The sequence below is a fragment of the Nomia melanderi genome, chromosome 4 (genome assembly GCF_051020985.1).
Source record: "Nomia melanderi isolate GNS246 chromosome 4, iyNomMela1, whole genome shotgun sequence".
Classification (NCBI taxonomy): Eukaryota; Metazoa; Arthropoda; class Insecta; order Hymenoptera; family Halictidae; genus Nomia; species Nomia melanderi.
This window is the reverse complement of record NC_135002.1, coordinates 14,772,563-14,792,852: the sequence shown is the minus strand read 5'-3', so window position 1 is coordinate 14,792,852 and position 20,290 is coordinate 14,772,563. Positions and strand designations below refer to the sequence as shown.

The 20,290-nt window shown below is 31.9% G+C and overlaps 3 protein-coding genes across 4 annotated transcripts in view; 2 read left to right on the top strand and 1 right to left on the bottom strand.

The window, feature by feature from the left end:
- Nucleotides 1-9,346: 9,346 nt before the first annotated feature.
- On the top strand, nucleotides 9,347-12,966 carry LOC116425498 (leucine-rich PPR motif-containing protein, mitochondrial-like). Its single transcript, XM_031973326.2, has 4 exons — nucleotides 9,347-9,746; nucleotides 9,833-12,506; nucleotides 12,586-12,739; nucleotides 12,816-12,966. The coding sequence occupies exons 1-4, from the start codon at nucleotides 9,694-9,696 to the stop codon at nucleotides 12,950-12,952; spliced, it is 3,018 nt and encodes a 1,005-aa protein (XP_031829186.2). The 5' UTR covers nucleotides 9,347-9,693; the 3' UTR covers nucleotides 12,953-12,966.
- Nucleotides 12,967-12,998: 32 nt separating this feature from the next.
- LOC116425500 (intraflagellar transport protein 74 homolog) lies at nucleotides 12,999-15,396 on the bottom strand. The gene is made up of 2 exons (XM_031973328.2): nucleotides 14,780-15,396; nucleotides 12,999-14,523 (listed from the first exon to the last, which is right to left on the bottom strand). The coding sequence occupies exons 1-2, from the start codon at nucleotides 15,178-15,180 to the stop codon at nucleotides 12,999-13,001; spliced, it is 1,926 nt and encodes a 641-aa protein (XP_031829188.2). The 5' UTR covers nucleotides 15,181-15,396.
- Nucleotides 15,397-15,559: 163 nt separating this feature from the next.
- The window catches only part of LOC116425493 (SLIT-ROBO Rho GTPase-activating protein 1), a 51,785-nt gene continuing 47,054 nt past the window's right edge, over nucleotides 15,560-20,290 (top strand). Inside the window, exons 1-2 of one of the 2 annotated variants that reach the window (XM_031973293.2) lie at nucleotides 15,560-15,629; nucleotides 15,940-16,257. In XM_031973293.2, coding sequence (XP_031829153.1) covers nucleotides 16,179-16,257 — 79 coding nt within the window. In that variant the 5' untranslated portion in view covers nucleotides 15,560-15,629; nucleotides 15,940-16,178. Of the gene's footprint in view, nucleotides 15,630-15,734; nucleotides 16,258-20,290 lie in introns of those variants that run through there. The other variant, XM_031973307.2, reaches the window with a different exon arrangement.

Genomic DNA, 20,290 nt, shown 5'->3' with positions numbered 1-20,290 from the left:
ATGTTACGGTAAATGTTCAGATGTGAATCTTCCTCACCGATTTTAATTGCTTTGAAATATTTTACCAGGGATGCTATTTTAAACAATTTTTTCCTGTACTTACAGTGGCCAATCTGTTTGGTTTCGAGTTATTTACAAAAATATGTATCGTATTATACGTCTTCCTTCAATTATTAAAGTTGCCTTGAATGATTACATTATAAGTATAGTAATTTCATTTAAGTAATAGAAATAAATATTAGTGGGGAGCAAGAGATGAAGCTCCGTTCACATTATCACTTCATAATTGCTAATATTCCTATCAGATTGGAAGGAATTTTGCAATTATGAAATGATAGCACCCTCACCCCATAGAAACAAGAAAGATTTGAGATTGCAAAATTTTAAAGCTTCATAACATTTGAAACAATAGTCACCGCCAACAAATTTCTAGGAATAGGATATACAAAAATAAATTCACCATTGACAATCAAATATTTTAAACATAAAATCGAATAGGCAATATACTATGTATAAATTATAATACAAATAATTTTATGACTCCATAATGTGGTGGTACTCGACCATAAGAAAAATCAGTTAGAGAGAGCAGGATGCCGAGAAAACGGTGCAGAACGAGTTTTAAGAGAATTAGTAACCATCTGAAAATAAGGTATTGCCGGGATGCACCCTAAAACGTTACCGTTTTAATTGAAAAACGGGACGGCGTAAGGCGAAAGGTCGGCAATCAAGACAATTTGCACCATCCCATCTCTTGTTTCACATTGCTAGCTAGTCACGGTGAAGTCGTGGCTGCTCCACATTGTAGGTACACCTCTTTAAAAATTCCTGTACCTAACTGTAGTGAAATTGCCTGCAATAGAACGTTTGTAAAGACCTGCGAAGGGACTGACCGGCAATCTCTTCCGTCGCTGATACCCACCATGGGCTACTGCAAGCCGATTATATCCCCAACCCTCTTCTTTGGCATCCGGGATACCTTCATCATTTCCTCGTGGGTCAACGGTCCCTTTTGCTTTACAACTCATTTCCGTTTTTTCTCTTTGGCGACATCGAATTTGCATGCGTAAGGAAAACCCCTCTTGTTCGTACCTGCATCACCGATTCTTATTCAATATTTTTAGCTACCATAGATACCGATTTGTCAGAGTATTCACGTGTTAATAAAATATCACGTGTTTGTTAGCGTTTAATCGGTAATTAACGTATAAACTGTCTTGAAAACCAATTTTTATGGTGACATATTGAGAGAATCGGTTAGTTTCGTTGAATTGAAAGTATAAAATAGTCAAGTCATGATGATCATGATGATTTTAGTATGTTTCCACTGTTAACATAAGATTAATTGATTCCTTCAATATGTCACCATAAAAATGTGATTGTGCTACATAGGAATAGAGAATTCGTTTATTTGAGAAGTTCTCGTTAGCAGTTTTTTTCATATAATTCTTTTCTTTATTCTGTAATGCACATGCAATTTTCTATACATCATTTATCTTAAGACTTTATATGCGGATCTCATAAATGAGATAAATGCAGTGAAACTTAGGAAGTATCGCCTTCTATTTACATGTTATAAATATTAAGTACCGAAAAAGGTTCGTACGAGTTCGTAAATCAAAATTTAAATTAAAAAGAAAGTTTTTGCAAAATAATTTTTTTTATTTTATTTTGTACTAACGACTTAAACGTAACTTGCTGTTAATATTAATTTCATTTATTAACCCCTTGCCATATAATATCTGAATAATAGAATAGAATAAGGAAGTTTTCAAATAGAAGTTACAAAAATGAAATGTTACTCAATTGTTCTGGGTTCGAATTAAATGTTACTTTTCTATAATTTATTGTGATGTTCTGAAGTAAACATAGGTACAAATAAATTGAGTATTTTTTGTAGTTTTCTGATAAATTATTGAGGACAAAGCGACTGCAGTTATGAAAGAAATTATGGGGCAAGGAGTTAAACCAGTGAAATACTGATTGAAATCGGACTTCAATTCATTGCTAACAAGAAAACCGCACAAACTTTCTCATGTACCTAATAATATGATCAAGTAAAATCAGTTTCTCAATCAAGTAAACCACAAGAGGTATAAACACGATAAAACGAGGCGGTCGATTGAAATAAGAATCAATCCGATTTTTATTGCTCCGAGGCAAACGTTAGTTGAAATGTCCGAGTTGATGGGTTTACAATCGTATAAATTCTCTTGGTCCTGAATGAAGTTTTTGCGTTTTTCTTTAAATTCAGGATCTAAGGGGATCCGAGTTGTTCGAAACGGTGGCTATAATGGCCAGAAGAAAGCGATAATATACAAAATCCTCTAAGTCGGAAGAACAGAAATCTTAATCCTCAATCCCGTTTTAACTTTTACAAATCGTACGTTAAAGTTGTGCGTCTAAAATTCTCATTCATCTTTCGTCTGTATAACACACCTTCGTGTTATACGCTGTTACACGTGAAAGACTTCAAAAGTATTGAATCATTTAATTGTTAAAAAGAAAGCTCATATATTTTTAATAAAACGTATAAAGTTGGAATTTTTATATATTCTAAGTTAATAGACGTAGCTGTGAAAGTAAGTCCATAATTATATTCTTTTATCCATAATATTTATGCTTAATTATATACTTCATATTTTTTTCACAAGAATTATATTTTTCTTTAATGAGTAATCATTCCCCGTAGTTAAATATAAGCGGAACCGTGAAGAAGATTTACGGTAACGGAAAAATCATAATAAAACAATCATAAAGAGAATCGTGGAAACCCGATACTCCCATTTTCCTATTCAAGACGGTGTACTGCTAAAAATGTCCCGCGAACAGCAAACAGAAGCGGTCAATAATGACTTTTTTTATGGTGATACTGAAAGAACACAGGTATACTGGTGTTACGAGGATAAAGATTTGAATACTGTAGGCACCGAAGTTAGTCCAACAGAATTTCCATTTCAGTATGATTCAGTAAAATTCTCATTTCGTGTTACGATTTAATAAAAAATTGTATTCTCTCTGATCATTCGCACGTTGCAAAATATTCCGTATTTCTATAACTTTAATTACAAAAGTAAATCGGTATAATTGATATTACTTAATTCTGCACACCTTATTGACTCTTAATACCATTATTGTAATTATTAATAATATACTTGATATTTTTTTATAGCTACTTCCACCAGCTGAAAAAATATATACAAATATCGTGAAACATCCGTTGCACATTGCACGAAGCCAAACTCGAGATAAACCCCTACATGCAATGCTTACTAAATCAAAAAAGAATTATGTTCGAAGCATAAACTAAGAAAAATCACAATAAACTCGTTGGTATGATAGGTAACTTCGCCGTAAGAAAAATGATTTAACTCTGAATTTTGCTCTCCTTATTCTTTATTATTCCGGGCAGTTTAGAAGATGAGGAAGGGTTGCGAACTAGTAGAAAATTATACTTTATTTCCGTCTATAAAAATGGCATCCTATGCTAGTCGACGACAAATATTTGATTTGCCATGCAGTTGTTGCAATGAATCTGCGATTTACGAACTTTCCTCAAATCAAACACCACTCGCGCAATAAGTGCCTTAAAAAAATACAGAAATTAAAGAATGATATAATCGAGCATACTCAACAGAGTTTTTAAAAGAGTGACATTCACGCGAATGTCGCAAATTCAAGCCAGCTTACGTATAATCGTTCGGAATACAATTAGACAGCGACAGTCCCTACGTGCCGGTTTGTGTTTGCCGCGATGACTCGTCAGTTTCAATTCAAAACGGTGATCATTACACATAAACACAATAGTGTATCCAATATTTAAATAAATAGAACAAAAACGTTCAAGTGAAACCATTTTTAGATAACAAAGATCGCACTAAAAGACATTCGTTTAAATAATCATGAAAAAACTGATGATTTATTCGAACATTTGTGAATGCTATGTACCACTGTCCTCTTAACTTTGTAAAACTTGGAAGATTTAACTTGATCTTCATCACTATTTGAAGAGTTCTCTTAAAGAACACTGTAAGCTTCAAAATTCAAAAATGTTGTCTTTTTATCAAAAAATGCTCCACGTCCTAATGATGATACTATACCATATAATTGAAATACAATTTTTCTTTTTTAAGTAGTGTTAACTTAATAGTGTTAATAACTGACGTCATTGAAACATTCAATAATGCCACCTGTTTTCTACACCTAAAAAATTTAACATTTAACGTTCACAATCCAGGAGCACCCTTGATTTCTCTTTATCAAAAGTTTGTCACGAGATGATGGAGATAGAATTGAGATGCCACGGTGGTCAGCAAATTGTGCGATTAAAGAGATAATATTGTACGTGACTGCGTGAAATTTTATTCTGAATTATTCCGATAAAAGTTAGTTTGGCCCAAACTTCTGTTGATAAAAGACGCTCTTTTCAGATCACGGAATGCTCGGATAATAAAATAGTCGAATATTTGAACAGTATTCGGACACGATGAATTTTACAGTATATTTTCTTGACAGTCGAAAAATACGGTGCAAAGAGATCGTGGAAGATAACGGCAGCAAGACGCGATACTTTATTTCGTCCGCTCGTTTTTTCTTCTCTTTTGCGCGTTTAAGAATCATAGTTGCGTAAACCCGCAGACATTAATTGACGAACATCTTCGTTTCTTCGTCGAGTCCGACTTTAATGATCGGCATCGTAAAAATGTTTTCTATTTTCATTTTTTTATGGTACTATAAACACGTCGCCGACGAAAGTGCTCGCTCGCAATGCGCGTGTGCGCACGACCACGCTCGACGCGTTGCACTTTATTTATACTGGTTGCAGAAATGATCCACCAACGCAGCTCCGAATTAAATGGAAGTTTAGAAAACAATTTGCAGTATATATATAAAAGTAAGAATATTTTACTAAAGAACAGAAGTTTGTTAGAGATATTAAAAAATTTGTCTGAGGAGAGTAATTCTATAATGTACACGTATAAATTTAAAATATACATCATTTCTGTTTAAATAATGCATTCGTTTAAGATACAAGTACTGATTACTTGTATCACCATGATTTTATGAATAAAGTATCTACATATAAGTAATAAGATAACAGTCGTTAATTACTTTTACTAAATGTTAAATAAAAACCTTATACTTCACTAATAATCAAAACGAAATTTGAAACCTACGACATCTGTCTTTCTTGTCGTTTAAATTAGGAAACGTGTCAGCGTTTGTGTCGAAAGAGTTGGTTATTCGGAATTCCTAGCAGAACATTTAGTTATACTGCAGCTCCGCGGCAGTGAATCGCAACCTCTTGATTATGGTACCTGCGGGAAGCATGATAGTACGTCAGGGCACCGCAACGTCTCGTAACTTTACATAAAATTAGTACCTAAAAGCCCTTCGTCTTCATGGAGCTCATGAAATAACCGTGGTCAGAGAAGTATTATGATAGGCCGATTAAGTCACTTCATCAAAAGACACTATTTAGGATTAATATCTGACCGAAAGTTATGTTATCAGAATAAGAGTAAGTTTCTACGAGAGATATCAATTCATTTGATAATCGATAATTTACCAGTGTCGAGGGCACCATTAAATTACCCCAAACACGAAAATTGAAGGAAAAGTATAATCGAATCAAATACTATTTTTCTATTGTTAACTGTTATGTTCTGAAGAAAAGATGGGTATATACAAATGAATTGAGAATTTTTCTTTGTTTTTTGGTAAATTATTAAGTACAAAGTTATCTTAGTGAGCGCAGTTATGAAAGAAATCATAGGACAAGGGATTAATTGGAAAAGCTATGAAGAAATAGAAATGCATTTGCCAAAGAAATTGTTCGAATAAAGAGTGTTTCACTGACGTGTGTTAAACTTCATTCTAAAAGTGCACGGAAGTAAAACAAATAAATCATAAAAACATTAAGTACAAAACAACCATTAAGTACCTACAACACTGTCCGAATGAAATTTATGGCAGCAATTATAACACCATGTAAATAAATATTTCATTGCAGAAATTTACTATATCGAATCAAATTCATTTAACTTATATTAGTAAGAAGCACAATAATAAAACAATGAAAACCAAGATACTATACGCATGTTAAGAAAAATAATTAAAGAAAAACAGAAAAATTGTTAAGTGTAAAAAATGTTTTTTAACGAGAAATATAATTATATTTATTATATGACTATGCTAAACTTATTATTTTAAGAAGTGCATCACAACAACAATGCAACATAAATAAACAATAACAAATAAAAAGCTACAAACCTAACAATTTAAAATCACTTTCATCCGGTAGAGCAAGGTGTTGTAACATTGTGTAAAATAAGAAAATATGTAGATTTATTGTTCCCTTCGAATTTTGTAAGTGGAAATACACGTAGCAAGATGAAAAAAAAGGAGCTTGGTAAAATGACCGATGGAAAATAGTGAAAGCTACGTAGCCGGGGTAAAAGATTAGCCTGCTTATACCGGATCAGCTTAGTCCGCCACGTCTCCGTACATTTACAGGGTCCGTCCCGTACGCGGGTACGTTTTCAAACCGCATTTAAACAATATTAATTTTATTGCATGGTAATTCGCAGCCGTCGAACCTGATGTACCTACCTCAGACTTCCGGCTACATAGTCTGCAGGTCAACTCAAAAATTTTATGGCCGATTTTGCCCAAACTCTCTGCCCGGCAGAAAAAATGTTTTATACGGGCTCCTCCGACATGCTGTACTACGGCTGATGTTACTCGTTTAAGTATACTCTTTTAAAGGTATTAAGCTGAAAACGAAACAACTAAGTACACTTTATTCCACGGACAAAAGGGCAAACGACTCGCCGATAATCCCTTGCGTGAATACATTCCCTGTTCATCAACATTACTTGCCAGCACAACGCTAAACTGATTCCCGTCGAAAGCAAGCAAAGACAAATCTTACGGCATTAAAAAACCAATCTACCTTTCGAACCGTCGAAAATTAACAGTTAAAAATATTTTTATGTAGCCTCTCTACATTGTCGATGCAAAACAAAGAATGATATTGTCAATCGCTGTCGTAGCTGCAGGAAAATATAGTTGTAGCAAATATCATTTTAAAATACACATAAAACTTATAAGAAGACTTCAGCACTCACTGATCGCATCTTTTCTGAAGCAACCGCCATTCAAAGATGAACGAAATTGATTTTCTATGTAAAATTTGCTATCTGATTTCTACAAACATTATTTTTCGTTTCCCTTTTATAATGCTTGACTTAATAAAATTTATTACATGCCCGAAAAAAATTTGCGTAATAAGAAGTTATCACCCTGCAGGGTATCGGAGCTAACAAATCAGGGTAATCCTAAGGCAACATCCTCGCAAGCCGATTTGATCTAAAGTTCTTATGGTAAGGATATCCCCACTGATTTATATCGACGTTTTATGTCACGAGTCTGATTGTAAATATACGGGACGAGTCATAATATCAGGTCGATCATTTTTAACGTGCGGCAAATGGTTATTGGAGAACTCGCCATCTTGCTCCGCCTGTGAAGACACAGACCTTAGAACATCTTTTGATCTTTTTTGTGGGGGCACCAATGCAACAGCACGAGAATTTCCTTGATGGGCAGTCCTAAACTGAAGACAGTCCCCGAGGCAACCGGTTCGACCACTCTGGCAACAAAATCGAAACCCGTCTGCAGGACCTTAACCAAAGGATCATGACTGAGGATTAAAAAAAATTCAAAGATGGTAGCCGGATCTTCACCTGTGAATTTTAGATAACATCTTCTGTTACTTGTAATTAAACATTCTTTAATATGTGCAATACATTATTATAAAAACATATGCTCAAACATTAATAATAAATATAGCAGCTGAAATATGTTAAAATACATCTACAGTTTCTATTATTGTTAATACCAGTTAGAACATAATTTTGTAGTTCTAGGGATGCTATGTAGATATTATTTAATCATTGAGTATAAATCCGATAACGATATTGTGTAATTGACAAAATATCAAGCAATATTTTTCATAAACGCTGTAGAACCAAGTGAACTTCAAGACCAAAATAATGTACCCACATTAGTTTCATTTACTTCAAATACTTGTTTGTGAGATATTTGTATCTTTGTACTAAACCTATCATTTACATATCATATGTTCTGCGCAATACTCATTTATCAAATTTAAGTAAAAAATAATCTTACTTTAGGTCAGATAATGAATTTTCATTTATCAAAAACATACTTTATTTTGTATTTAAAAAGTTTTATACTATACACTATATTACAATGTTTATTCGGAAAATGTAATAATTGAGTAAACAATAAAGTTTCAATAGTTGTTCCTTTTCCATTTAGCTTTTTTAGTATAAAAATTTTAAGTATATTTGACCAAATTAAAATATATATCTTCTTACATTACGTCATTTTGAATTTAAGTTCTCGTAATGCCATCTCGAAAAGAAGTCGTTAATTATTTTTAAATTATACCATGTGATGGTAACAAAGACTCACGAGGTGCACTAAAATGAATTTTAAAATCTTTTTATGAAAATATAATTAAAATTAACGTATTAAAATAAAAAGAAATATTCGGGAAATTCAATTATGTTTATATTGTATTATTCATGAATTGTGAAATTAAATTTTTGAAAAAATGCAAATAGGATTATCTTTTATGAGAACAATACTTATGAGAAAGAGTTTTGAGGATGAGATGGTTAAGGTGTAAAATTTTGCGAAAAAGTATTTTATCCTTTTAGTGTCACTCCTTGTAATTTTTCAAATTATTATGTTCTAATGAGTCTGATATTCTACTAATAGCTTTGTTTTGCATAGTAAAAATGTTTACGGAAAGAATTTTTGACAATTCTAAAGTTAGAACATATAATTTTGCGAAAAAGCATTTTACCACTGTAGTATCCTTCCTACGGTACCAACATAAGGTAAAATGGAGTTACAACAATACTCAATATTTTTTCTTTATTAATTTAATGTATATACATATTCTGTATATACATATATATCTTCTAGCAATTACATAAAAGAATCTTTTCCAGTTCTTTTTGTTTCATATCGTTACAAATATTCACATGGAAATATTTAAACGAAAATTGAATATAAATATTTAAGTATCCCATAGATTTGAACTGAAATAAGTTTTGGCGATTATAAAGCAAAAACGTAAGTTGTGCGGCGTGGAGCAATGTGTCATCAAAAAGAAACTTTTATCGTATTATATGTACATGTATATTTGAATGCATTTAACTCGAGAAGATAACTTTTTACGTTTGTCAATAACTTGCCATTTTAAATCGTAGGCGGCATCTTAAAATATGTACTTCTTTTACACGATCGATAAAACAGACCATCGGAAACGAAATCCTGCAAACTGCAATGTTTATTCATGGTACATTTATCTGTGACTACATTCATGTTTTTTCAGAATTGAATATAAATCATAAATATTTCAACTAATAATGCACTATTCATGCACAATATCAATTTAAGAATATCTACCACAGTTTGATAATGTTGGAAAAATCTATATGGTTTTCCCATATTTCATATTTTCTGAGCAGCTATACAGTACAAAATGTTTACTGTAAAATTTGTCTATTTTTAATATTTTTATTTACGTTAGCTTGAGTAAAATAATAAAAAGTGAGAATGCACTGTATGAAATTAATGTTACATTACTGAAATATGATTACTTCTTATACAAATTATAGAAAAGATAAAAGACTTTGTGGGTATACGTAAGTGTAAATTTCTTAAAAACAATTATTGGATCTATAATGTTAAATAAACATATTAAAGAAATTGTTAACATAATTTTACTTAGCCAATATAACAAAATCTCCAAAACAAGTATTAGATTTATGAATACTTATTCAAAATTATCAAGATTATACATTCCTAACCTATTTATTGAAAATTTAAAGCCGATAGGCAATGATGGAATAAAGAAAGCATGCGTTTTCAAATACAGTGTACAATGTAACGAGAAAACTTTCAACGAAACTAATGATTTTGAGTATAAAATAATGGCATTACGCAGTATGGTTAACAAAGGGGTAGTTAGCAACAAATTTTTTACAAGTGTCATTGAAGATTTAGAAAATAATAAGATTAATGTGTCACAAAGTTTGAGTATAACATTACTTAAATGTTGTGGAAACATTATGTACTATACTGACTTAAAAACACGACAAAATTTGAGTAAACGAGTTTTGAATCTTTTGAAATATAAGAATTTTACAATAGATCATTATCATACTTTATTACAAACACACATTGATAATGTTCATTTAATTGATCCATATAAGTTCCTGAAAGAAATGATTGTTGCACCAGAATATAAGACATATTGTCTTTTATTAAGATTGTTGTCAATCACAGACACTAACAAGTCAGTGATAGATTTCATATCACATATGAGAGAAAATAATTGTCTTTTTGGAGAAGAAGAGTACAATGCATTGGTTTATTCATATTCTGCACTGGGAGATTTAACAAAAGCTAAAGAAGTTATAAATTCCATGGAAGAAGCAAACATTACACCTTCCCTTGCAACTCATACACAATTATTGTATGGCTTTGCTAAAATTGGCGATATAGAAGGTTTAACAGAAATTTTGACGACTAAGACTATACCTCTATTAGATATTATGAAGCTTATTAAGTTTCTTAGTTTATGTAAAAATGGAGAACATATATCAGATATTTTAAGGCATACACAAGCAATAGAAAAACCTGAAAAGGATGTCATTGCAGTAATTGTGCAACTAGTACATGAAAAATGCTATTTCGATGCATATGAAATTGTTACAAAAATTCCTACAAAGGACAATGACAAAACCATCAGAAAAAAGCTCGCATCATATTTTCTTAAAGAAATGATAAGTTTGAATATAAATCAGGAAGATGTATTGAAATTTATAGTTATGTTTGCAATGAAACATGACATAGGTAGTGTTTGGAAAAACGCAATTCAATTTGCTACAAATTACAATAATGATTCACTAGCTTTTGCTGTATTTGAAAAAATGAAAGAAAATAATCGTATTATTATGCCGTATTACTATTGGTTCTTGTTTACAAAGGCAGCTCAGAAAGGTGAGGAGCATGAGATATATTCGATTATGAGACATATGCTATCATTAAATGTTACATTAGATAACAGAACATGGTTAGAGTATGTATTCCCATATATCAGTACTAGTAATCCTGTCCTTACAATTGAAAAAATGCTTCATAATGGATTAGCAACATCTTATACAGTACCACATCTGATAAAATTTTTATTAAATTCGTATAAGTTAAAAGAATGCCTGGACTTATGCAAAAGATTTAAGAAGAAGATAAACTGCCATGATATGTTGGACTCTTTAGTCTTGAATTACAAACAATCAAAAGATATCGATAGCTGTATAGAACTCTTACTTAGATTGTCATATAATGGTCAAGGTTTTGCTGGAACATTTTTAGTAAAACTTGTACAACAGCCTGACTTTGAGGAAAATGATGTAGAAAATGTTATTAAACTTTTGTACGCCATGAAAAAAAATAAAGCATTTATGTCTGTTAATGATATAAATCGTGTGGAAAAGAAGATTTTTCATTTAAATTTATCAGATTACAATAAATTCGATTTATCACAGTTATTCATAGATGTAACTGCAAATCCTGAAACAGATAATTTCAACAGCGGAAAAGAAATTCATCCTACATTTATGAATCTGGAACAATTGAAAACAAATTTTAGTATACTTAAAATGAAAGGATTAAATGCCAGGGGTACTATACGATTATTACTTATGGCATCATGCAAAGAAAATGATATAGAACAAGTGCACAGTCTTCTAAATGAAATAAAAATAAATAATATCCAGTGGACACCTGGAATGATGGTCCTTTTGTTCAATTTTTATATAAAAAATAAAATGTGTACAGAAGCCTTATCTGAGTTGAACAACATTCAAAGTACGTTCCCCAATTTTAAAATTGATAATTTTAAAATTATAGAATTTATTATATTATTAGTGAAAGAAAACAAAATAAATAAAGCTATGAATGTGATAAGGGAATTTGACAGTGTCAATCATCGAACAAATGCACATCTAAATTGCATAAAATTATTTAATACACTAGTAGAATGTAATTATTCTGATTATGTGAAACAAATGGCTGATCTTTTAGTACGAAAGGGTTATTGTAGAAATAGTCCTTTTATATGGAGCCATATATTTAATATTTCTATGACAGAAGATAAACCTATTGAATTAGTTGTAAGTGAATGCAGAGAATATGTTGAAACATTCAATTACGTTCCAGCAAAACAGGAAATATTAACAAAATTGATTAAACTAGATTCAAAATATGAAAATCGTAGTTCTTTAATAAAAGATGTCTACAGTATGATAGTGAAAGTTCATGGAAAAGAAACTGCAATTACAAATCTAATGATATCGCTGGCACAATGCGATAAAACAAAAGAATTACAAGATTTATTTGTGGTATGAACTATTATTTATATTCATTCTTTACAATTATCAGTGTATGAAATTTCTTATTTCAACCATCTTATCTTTTTAGAATAATCATATGTCTGCTAAAACTTTATTACAAGAATTTAAATATTTACCAGAAAATGATATTGTAAAAGTATGTTTGATTATGTTAAAAATAGGAGGAAACATATTGAAACAAAATTTAGAACCCATATGTTATTTAGTTCTAACTATTTACAGTAAGTATAGTTACTTTTTATTTACAGTTAGTTTTTATAAAATACAAAATTATAGGATTAAAAATTTGATCTGCAGTAAAACGAGATGAAACAGAAGCTGCTGTGAAGCTAAAAGAAAATATGTTGCAAAAAGGTGTAAGGCCCAGTAAACAATTTAAAACTGACTATACAGCTTTAATAAATAAGTATAAATTTCCGCTTTCCGAAGATTAGTTATTAGAATAGTATGAAATAAAATTGTAAAAAGTGAAATTCTAAATTAATAAACAATCTTTAAGTTATCTTTTAATATAGTATTATAATTAATCATTAAATTAAAAGTATCTTCTTTTATTGGACCATAATCAACCTGTTCTCTTTGCTTAAAAATGAAGTCTTTTATTTTATTATGTTCTTCCATTAACCTTTCTACTGTGTTTTCTAATAAATTAATCTGATTGTATACTTCATTATTCTTCAATTGCTGTTTTATTTCGTCATATTCAGACTGAAGTGCTTTTTCTTCTTGTAGGTTTCTTAATTGTTGTTTCTTCAGTTGTTCGCACTCTTCTATTAACTGTGCTTGTTTTAGTGATAAGTTTGATTTTAAATTGTTTATATCATCTAAAACCATTAATTTGTTTTCTTTTTTATTTATTTTTTCATTGAGGCTAGAAAATTCTGCTGTAAGTTTTTGCTCTAACAACTCCATTTTACTTAAAATTTGCTGTAATTTTAAATTTTCTTTTGTTAGTCTTTCATAACTTTGATCATTATTGGTAGAGTCACTGTCATTATAAGAAATTATATTGCGCAATATTGCCATTTCATTGCCATCTATGATATCTATATCAATGTTCAACATACTTGAAATATTTTTCAAATGGTCAATCACTGTTTCTTCTAATTTATGTAATTTGTTTGTTTCATCTTGCTTATTTTGTTCAAAACTAGACATAAATTGTTCCATCACTTCTTCCTTTTTACGGAGCTCCTTATATTTGATTTGTTTTTCAGACTGAGAACCCTCTATATCAGCTTCTAATTGTTCAAGTTCATGTTCTGCCTCTTCGATTGCCTTCCTTCTTTCAGTTAATTGGGCTTCTGCAGCTGCAATATCCATATTATCTTGTTTAATTTTTTGTAATAACTTTTCTTTCTCTTCTTCTGGAGATATTCTGCGTTTTTCTTCTTCTCTTAATTTCGCTCTTTTTTCTTCAACTTCTATAATTTGAAGCTGTAACTTAACAGCTTCCTGTTTTAAGGGAGATAAAGCTATTTCCTCTTCTAAGAAAACTTGTTCTTTAGATAATTCATCTAATTCCTGTTGCATTTTATTTGTTTTTTCTTGCAAATTTGCTTTTTCCTTTAACAATTCTGTATATTTTTCTCTTGTATCTGAATTCATGCTTTCTACAAGTCTATCTCTTCTTTTCTTTTCATTTTCTAATTGTTTTTCTAATTTATTTAGTTGTTGTTCTAATTGCTTCCTATTTTCAAACATATTTTCAATCCTTGATAAACTTTGTTCATTCTTTGTTGCAAGTTCTTCTGTTTCTTGTTCTACAATTTCCTTTCCAATATCAGATGTCATTTTATCTACCACAATGTTGTAATCTGCCAATTGTCCTTGTAAAGTTATTAATTCGGTAGCTAAATCTTTGGCCCTCTTATCATAATGTAGATATGTGGCACTCTCCTTGTTTTGATCTTCAATCTCTTTCATTAAAATGGTAATTTCTTGATTCAGTTCTCTTATTTTCAATTGCAAAAGTCCACTATAATATCTTTTGTCCTGAATTTGTCTATAATCAAATTATTAAATAAAAAACTCTGGGCTAACGATATTATAATTTATTGTAACAAATATATTTGTATATGATATTATAATTTATTGTAACAAATATATTTTTATATGATATTATAATTTATTGTAACAAATATATTTTTATATGATATTATAACTTATTGTAACAAATATATTTTTATATGATATTATAATTTATTGTAACAAATATATTTTTATACATAATAATATCAACTAATATTATGCAAATTTACCTCATCATGGATAATCCTCTACCTGTTCCTGGTCTAACACCAGCTACTCCATGTTGAGTAATCGGTCTTTCCACAACATTTATATTTGTTTGTCCAAGCAGAGTACCTCCATTATTTAAGTATGCAGAATTGCTAGAACCTGTAGTTAGCCGTGAACTATTACCCTGAATGTGATTAAACAAAACAGAAGTTGATGGTGGTCTTGCCAAAACATTTTGACCAGGTGTAGATGGTCGTGTACTTCCAGGAGTGACATAAAATTCCCCCAACTCATTTCTTGACACTCTTCGAGATTTGTCAAATTTACTTTGTAACGTAGATGTGCTTGTCGATGGTCTTTGCATTGTATACGATTCGTTTATGTTCCTCTTCTGATTTCTACCAGTTCGTTCATATATCATGCAAATAACTTATTCATTCAATTGCTTGCTTACAATTGTCAACGACGTTTCATGAAATTGTATTTGTCACAGTTGTTTTACAGTTCGTTACCATGTCAACATTACAACGTTTGAAACGTCAAACCTTATTCAATCAATTTTTACATTCTTCACCGAACAATAACAAACGTTTTATCCATGGAGCAAAATTATATTTAAAAAAATTTTCAACGGTAGATGGCAGCAAAATGTCGTTATTGTGAAAAAGCAGTTGCTAAGCAACAAAGTGACGCGACGTGGCGGGCAAGTGACGATGTACGACGGCAACGACGACGGCGACGGCGACGGCGGTAGCGACGCCGGTCCCCCCAAACTTGAATTAATATACGGGAGTCCAAGAATATCCTCTGTGTGCCTCGGGATAGCCAGAAAGCAACCGACGTTAGTACGGTGACTCTCGTTGAAACTAGGTTCGGTCATAGTATCGGGATTCACTTGGTCGGGATATTAAGCGGTCCGTCGCACCGTTCACTCGTTCGCTTTCTCGTTCGCACGGCTCGTTCTCTCGTTGGCATTTCTTCTCGCCTTCCTTCTCTCTCTCTCTCTCTCTCTCTCCCTCTCTCTCTCTCTCTCTCTCTGTCTCTCTCTTTCTCTCTTTCTCTCTCTCTCTCTCTCTCTCTCTCTCTTTCTCTCTCTCTCCCTTTTTTTCGTACGTATTTTATAGGCTGGCCTTATGCACGGCCGGCACATGTGTACTCGTTGATAGCGCGTCTAGTGCAGATCGTAGGAAAGCACCAACGCCACCGGTAAACCGGTTTCACTGCAACGAAGCAGTGACCTCCTCGTGTTCGAGAATGCTTTAAGCTGTGACAAGTATTTTTTTGCTCGGGTTTACCAAAAGGAAAGAAAAAAGAAGAAAGAAAAAATAACTCTCTTTCTGTGCGCGTTTCAACGGAACACCGAACACCCCCGTGCCGGAGGGTATTTCACAAAAATCAAAGAACAAATCGGAAAGTGTGATGGACGAAGAAGAAATCGACGGCGTGAAGTCACCCATCAAGAGGCTTGGCTCCACACGGAAGCTGCTCGTCTTCAACAGTAAGTTGCAACCACGCATTTGTGCATCATTCTTTCATCTCTTTCTCTCGCTCGTTTCTTCCTTCTTTCTCTGTTCCCCTGTTTCCCTTTTTCTTCTTCCTTTTACCTCAAGAGAAAGTCAACTTTTTTTCAGTGATCGTGTACAATATACCGATCGCAAGCGACCGTTATAAATGATCAAATGCAATACAACATCCACCGCGGCTATTTGTATATTTAGTTGTTCAAATCAGTGTTGTCTTCTACGCTCGGGCCATAAAGTAAACAAGATTCGATGCTTTCAGTACAGCATAGATATTTTTCGATACTTAGCATGATCGTTGCGTTAGGGCGAGTCTGTGAACTGTAAGGTTAACAGATGTTTGAAATTTTATTAGAATGCGCGAGCGGCGGTGCCAGGTTTCCAGGAACGATGCGAACGTCGATGTTTTTGCGCCGAAGGAAAAACGTTGAATCCTTTAACAACCATATGCATTACGAATTTAAGTTCGAGGTATACGATCGTTGCGCGGAGAAATTTCGAAATGTTTGAAAACCAAGTTCGGAAATAGAAAATGTTTGTCGCGCCAGGTGGTAGTTTATATGATCGTGTAACAGGCGACGATGCTTGATAGAGAAGAACGAGGTGCTTGCACGTCTTCTAGTTGAATTGTTGGCGCGGCGCGCTTGAAACCGCCTCGTCTGCATATTAAAGTCGTGGGAAGCACCGGGGATCAGTTTCACGGTATTCCGTATTCTCGCGAAGACCTCGCATACCCGACGCTGTTAAATATCATCTTTCTATCATACATTTATTCAAACGCGATCGACGTACATTTTTATACATTGGCATAATACACAGATTTCATATCTAATTCTCCTGTACTGCATCGGTACAGATACCCAAAGTATTACCACATAACCGATGTTTCTATTGTATACCGTATACACAGTTCAACAAATACGATACATCGGTGGATTTTCATATGATACGAATTCAAATTATTACCGTGTCGAATAAAATTGTGCATTGAAGGTGGGAACTGAAAATTATTTGAGATCCAACTGAGAAAGCGGAAAGTTATTCTTAGAAAAATTTTGGAAATATTGATCACGGTTTTAGTAGTGTCTTTCTCTCTCCCCGATTACCGATGGTGTGTACCCTGGAACGTGTTTAGCATTCGTACAATTCGATTTAATCGAAAGTTCCCAGAAGAACCGTGCATACATCGAGTGCCCATCCCTACTTCCGTTTACAAACGTTGAGGCTCGTTTTTATTTTGTTTCGACGCGCGCCCCTCCCCGAACGTTGATCCCTCATCCCTCTCCCCCTGGATGCACATACACGTTCAACAGTTCAGTCACATCGCGTGGATGCGTATCTGTATTCTTTGATGGCTGATGGAGCGCATGCGTACAATTCTGTTGTTCGTCGCGGTCGCTTCCACCAAGTCGCGTGTGCGACTGGGTTTGACCGTTTCTTCCACGCATGGCTTTCGTATTTATCTCTATCAATGTTGTTCTTAACATCGAGATCAATATTTTCAGTGGCGACGAAAATTATTCACACCGTAGGTAACGTGAAAAAGATCGATGCGTTTGTTTAAGCATCCGGCCCGAATCCGACTGTTTCGAATCTATAAATATATCTCGAACGCTCGTTCAATTGTTTTTTCTAACAATAGATTGTTATCGCACGACATCAAGTAGGACACAAAAGAAGTTGTGTTTCCTTTGTTTGCACACGTACGGTTTTGAGTCGTTAATTTCACTCGATCCGATTAGTAACGTGATATCCCGGTAGAGTATAAAAACAGAATTTGATACAGTGTTTCACGTTGAATGGCTCCTCCCTTGTGCTTCGGTGTGTACAGTCAGTCACGGTGGAGATCGTAAGGAATATCAATATATCGTTGTTATTCGCGAAATTTAATAACTTACGCAGATAGTGGAAATTATTTGGAAATAAAAGTGTAACATACATTCTATTCGCATTTCAATGAACAATTAATAAAAAACTTTAAAAAACTGTATAGATAAAATGTACTTACTTATAATAAGTCTCGAGTAAATTTATTAACTTGACTGGAAAGATATTCTGTAATTAATACATATCATATAATCACCATTTTCGTGATCTACTTAATTTCAAATTAAAAATATCCTTTAATCTTTTTTTTAATTTCATGTAGAGGCAATTTTAATTTTTCTTTAAGATATTTCATTATTTTACTTTGTCCATTGTGTCTTTAACACATTACGTGTTACGTCACTCATATTTAAATGACACTAATGTTTCCTGCGAGTTATCATTTATATATATATGATAAACAAATTTTGATGAAAAATATGTATAATTAATATTATTAATGTATTTTTAATGTCATTCAAATATGTATGACAAACAAATTTTCATATACTAGAGGAAAGAAAATTGACACACAATGCGTCAGTGTACTCAGCATTTTTAGTACCATTTAATTTTATGCAACTCCGTAATATCATAGATCTTCTGTCATGTTTCACTGTTGAACACGTGCTATTGATACGATGCTTTGTGTTTGGCTGTCTCTACATTATTTGTTTTCTTGTATCGCGACCATATAAGCTTATTTTAGTTTTATCTGTGAATATTTTTTTTTTCAAAGAACTTTCACGTAATTTATTTTACTTACTTTTTCCTAGTTATTCTATCATAATATTTTTATTTTCATTGTATAATGTTCAATGAACTGATTCAACTAACATTTCTTCATTAATTTGTGAAGGAACTTTTGACATTAAGTTTCGTATATTTGTCCTCGGATTTGCTTTAATTTGCTATGTATAAATTGTCCATCCTTATTTGTTAATGATTTCTTCCTTTCTGACTGTATACGTTTCTATAAAATTATTTACCATTTCTCGTATTGTAAATGCAGTTAATCGAAAAAAAATCTCTGACAAATTATTTATTTACTTTCGAATATTGTTTTATATCAAGTTTTCGTGTTAAAATGTCAGTTTTGATGTTATGATAATTTATTTTACTATTAAAGTTCATTTTATAAATAATAAACAGTTATTTGTTTTAAAATTTTTATGGCTGCGGTATGTTCAATTTTGTGCAAGTAAAACAACCTGCGCTTTGCCATTTTCATTAATATATAAATAAATATTTTACATTATTCATAAGTTTTATTTTCTTTAATTAATTGTTCATTAAAACGTACGAATAAAATATATGCTTTCTTAATTCTATTCTTGTTTGTTTGTATTTATTCTCCCGACAATTTCCTTTTCCTATGTAAGTTTACGCTTAATTTTGCGGGTATTTGTACAGAACAACTTCGATCAAAAATGTGTTACCTAAAACACCAGAGTCAGAAATGAAATATTACTGTTTATTACAAAAGAGAAACGATAATTTCAATGTAATTAAATAACATATTATTTGTTTAAATATTTGAGAATATTTATTTCTATTTAAACAAATTAAGTTTAGTCAGAAAAGTGATCGTTATATTATCCGAAAATTTCGTAATGATTTTTTCCTTTTCAATAATATGAAATAATAATTTACTGCCACACAGATGAGATGTACATAGATGTAAATGTATATAATTAAATCGATTTATGTGTTTAGTCGAAATTGAAATCAAACCAATGTTACCTTCAAAATTAAGTAACAGATGACTCTGACAGCTCTACAGTAAGAAAGATTCTATAATTTGAAAGTGGTGTAACGAAATTTTCTGGGACTATACAAGAAACTGAGGAAAGGAAATGTTTATTTGAAACAAAATATTTTTTATTTATGCTATCATGTATGAATGATGTATTAAAATATTGTTCAAATAAATATTTTAAATTGTAGTTGCATTGTGGATTTGAAACATAACCTATAAAACGATTCCGTAAAATGAGAGTACAAATTTTGTTTTGAATATACATATTTGCAACGTCTGTAACTCGATAATGATTACTCACAGCATTTGTTAAATATCTGTTATAGCTGATTTACATTAGTTTTATTCAAGTTTGGTGCTAACGAAACTTGCAGATTTGCGAAACT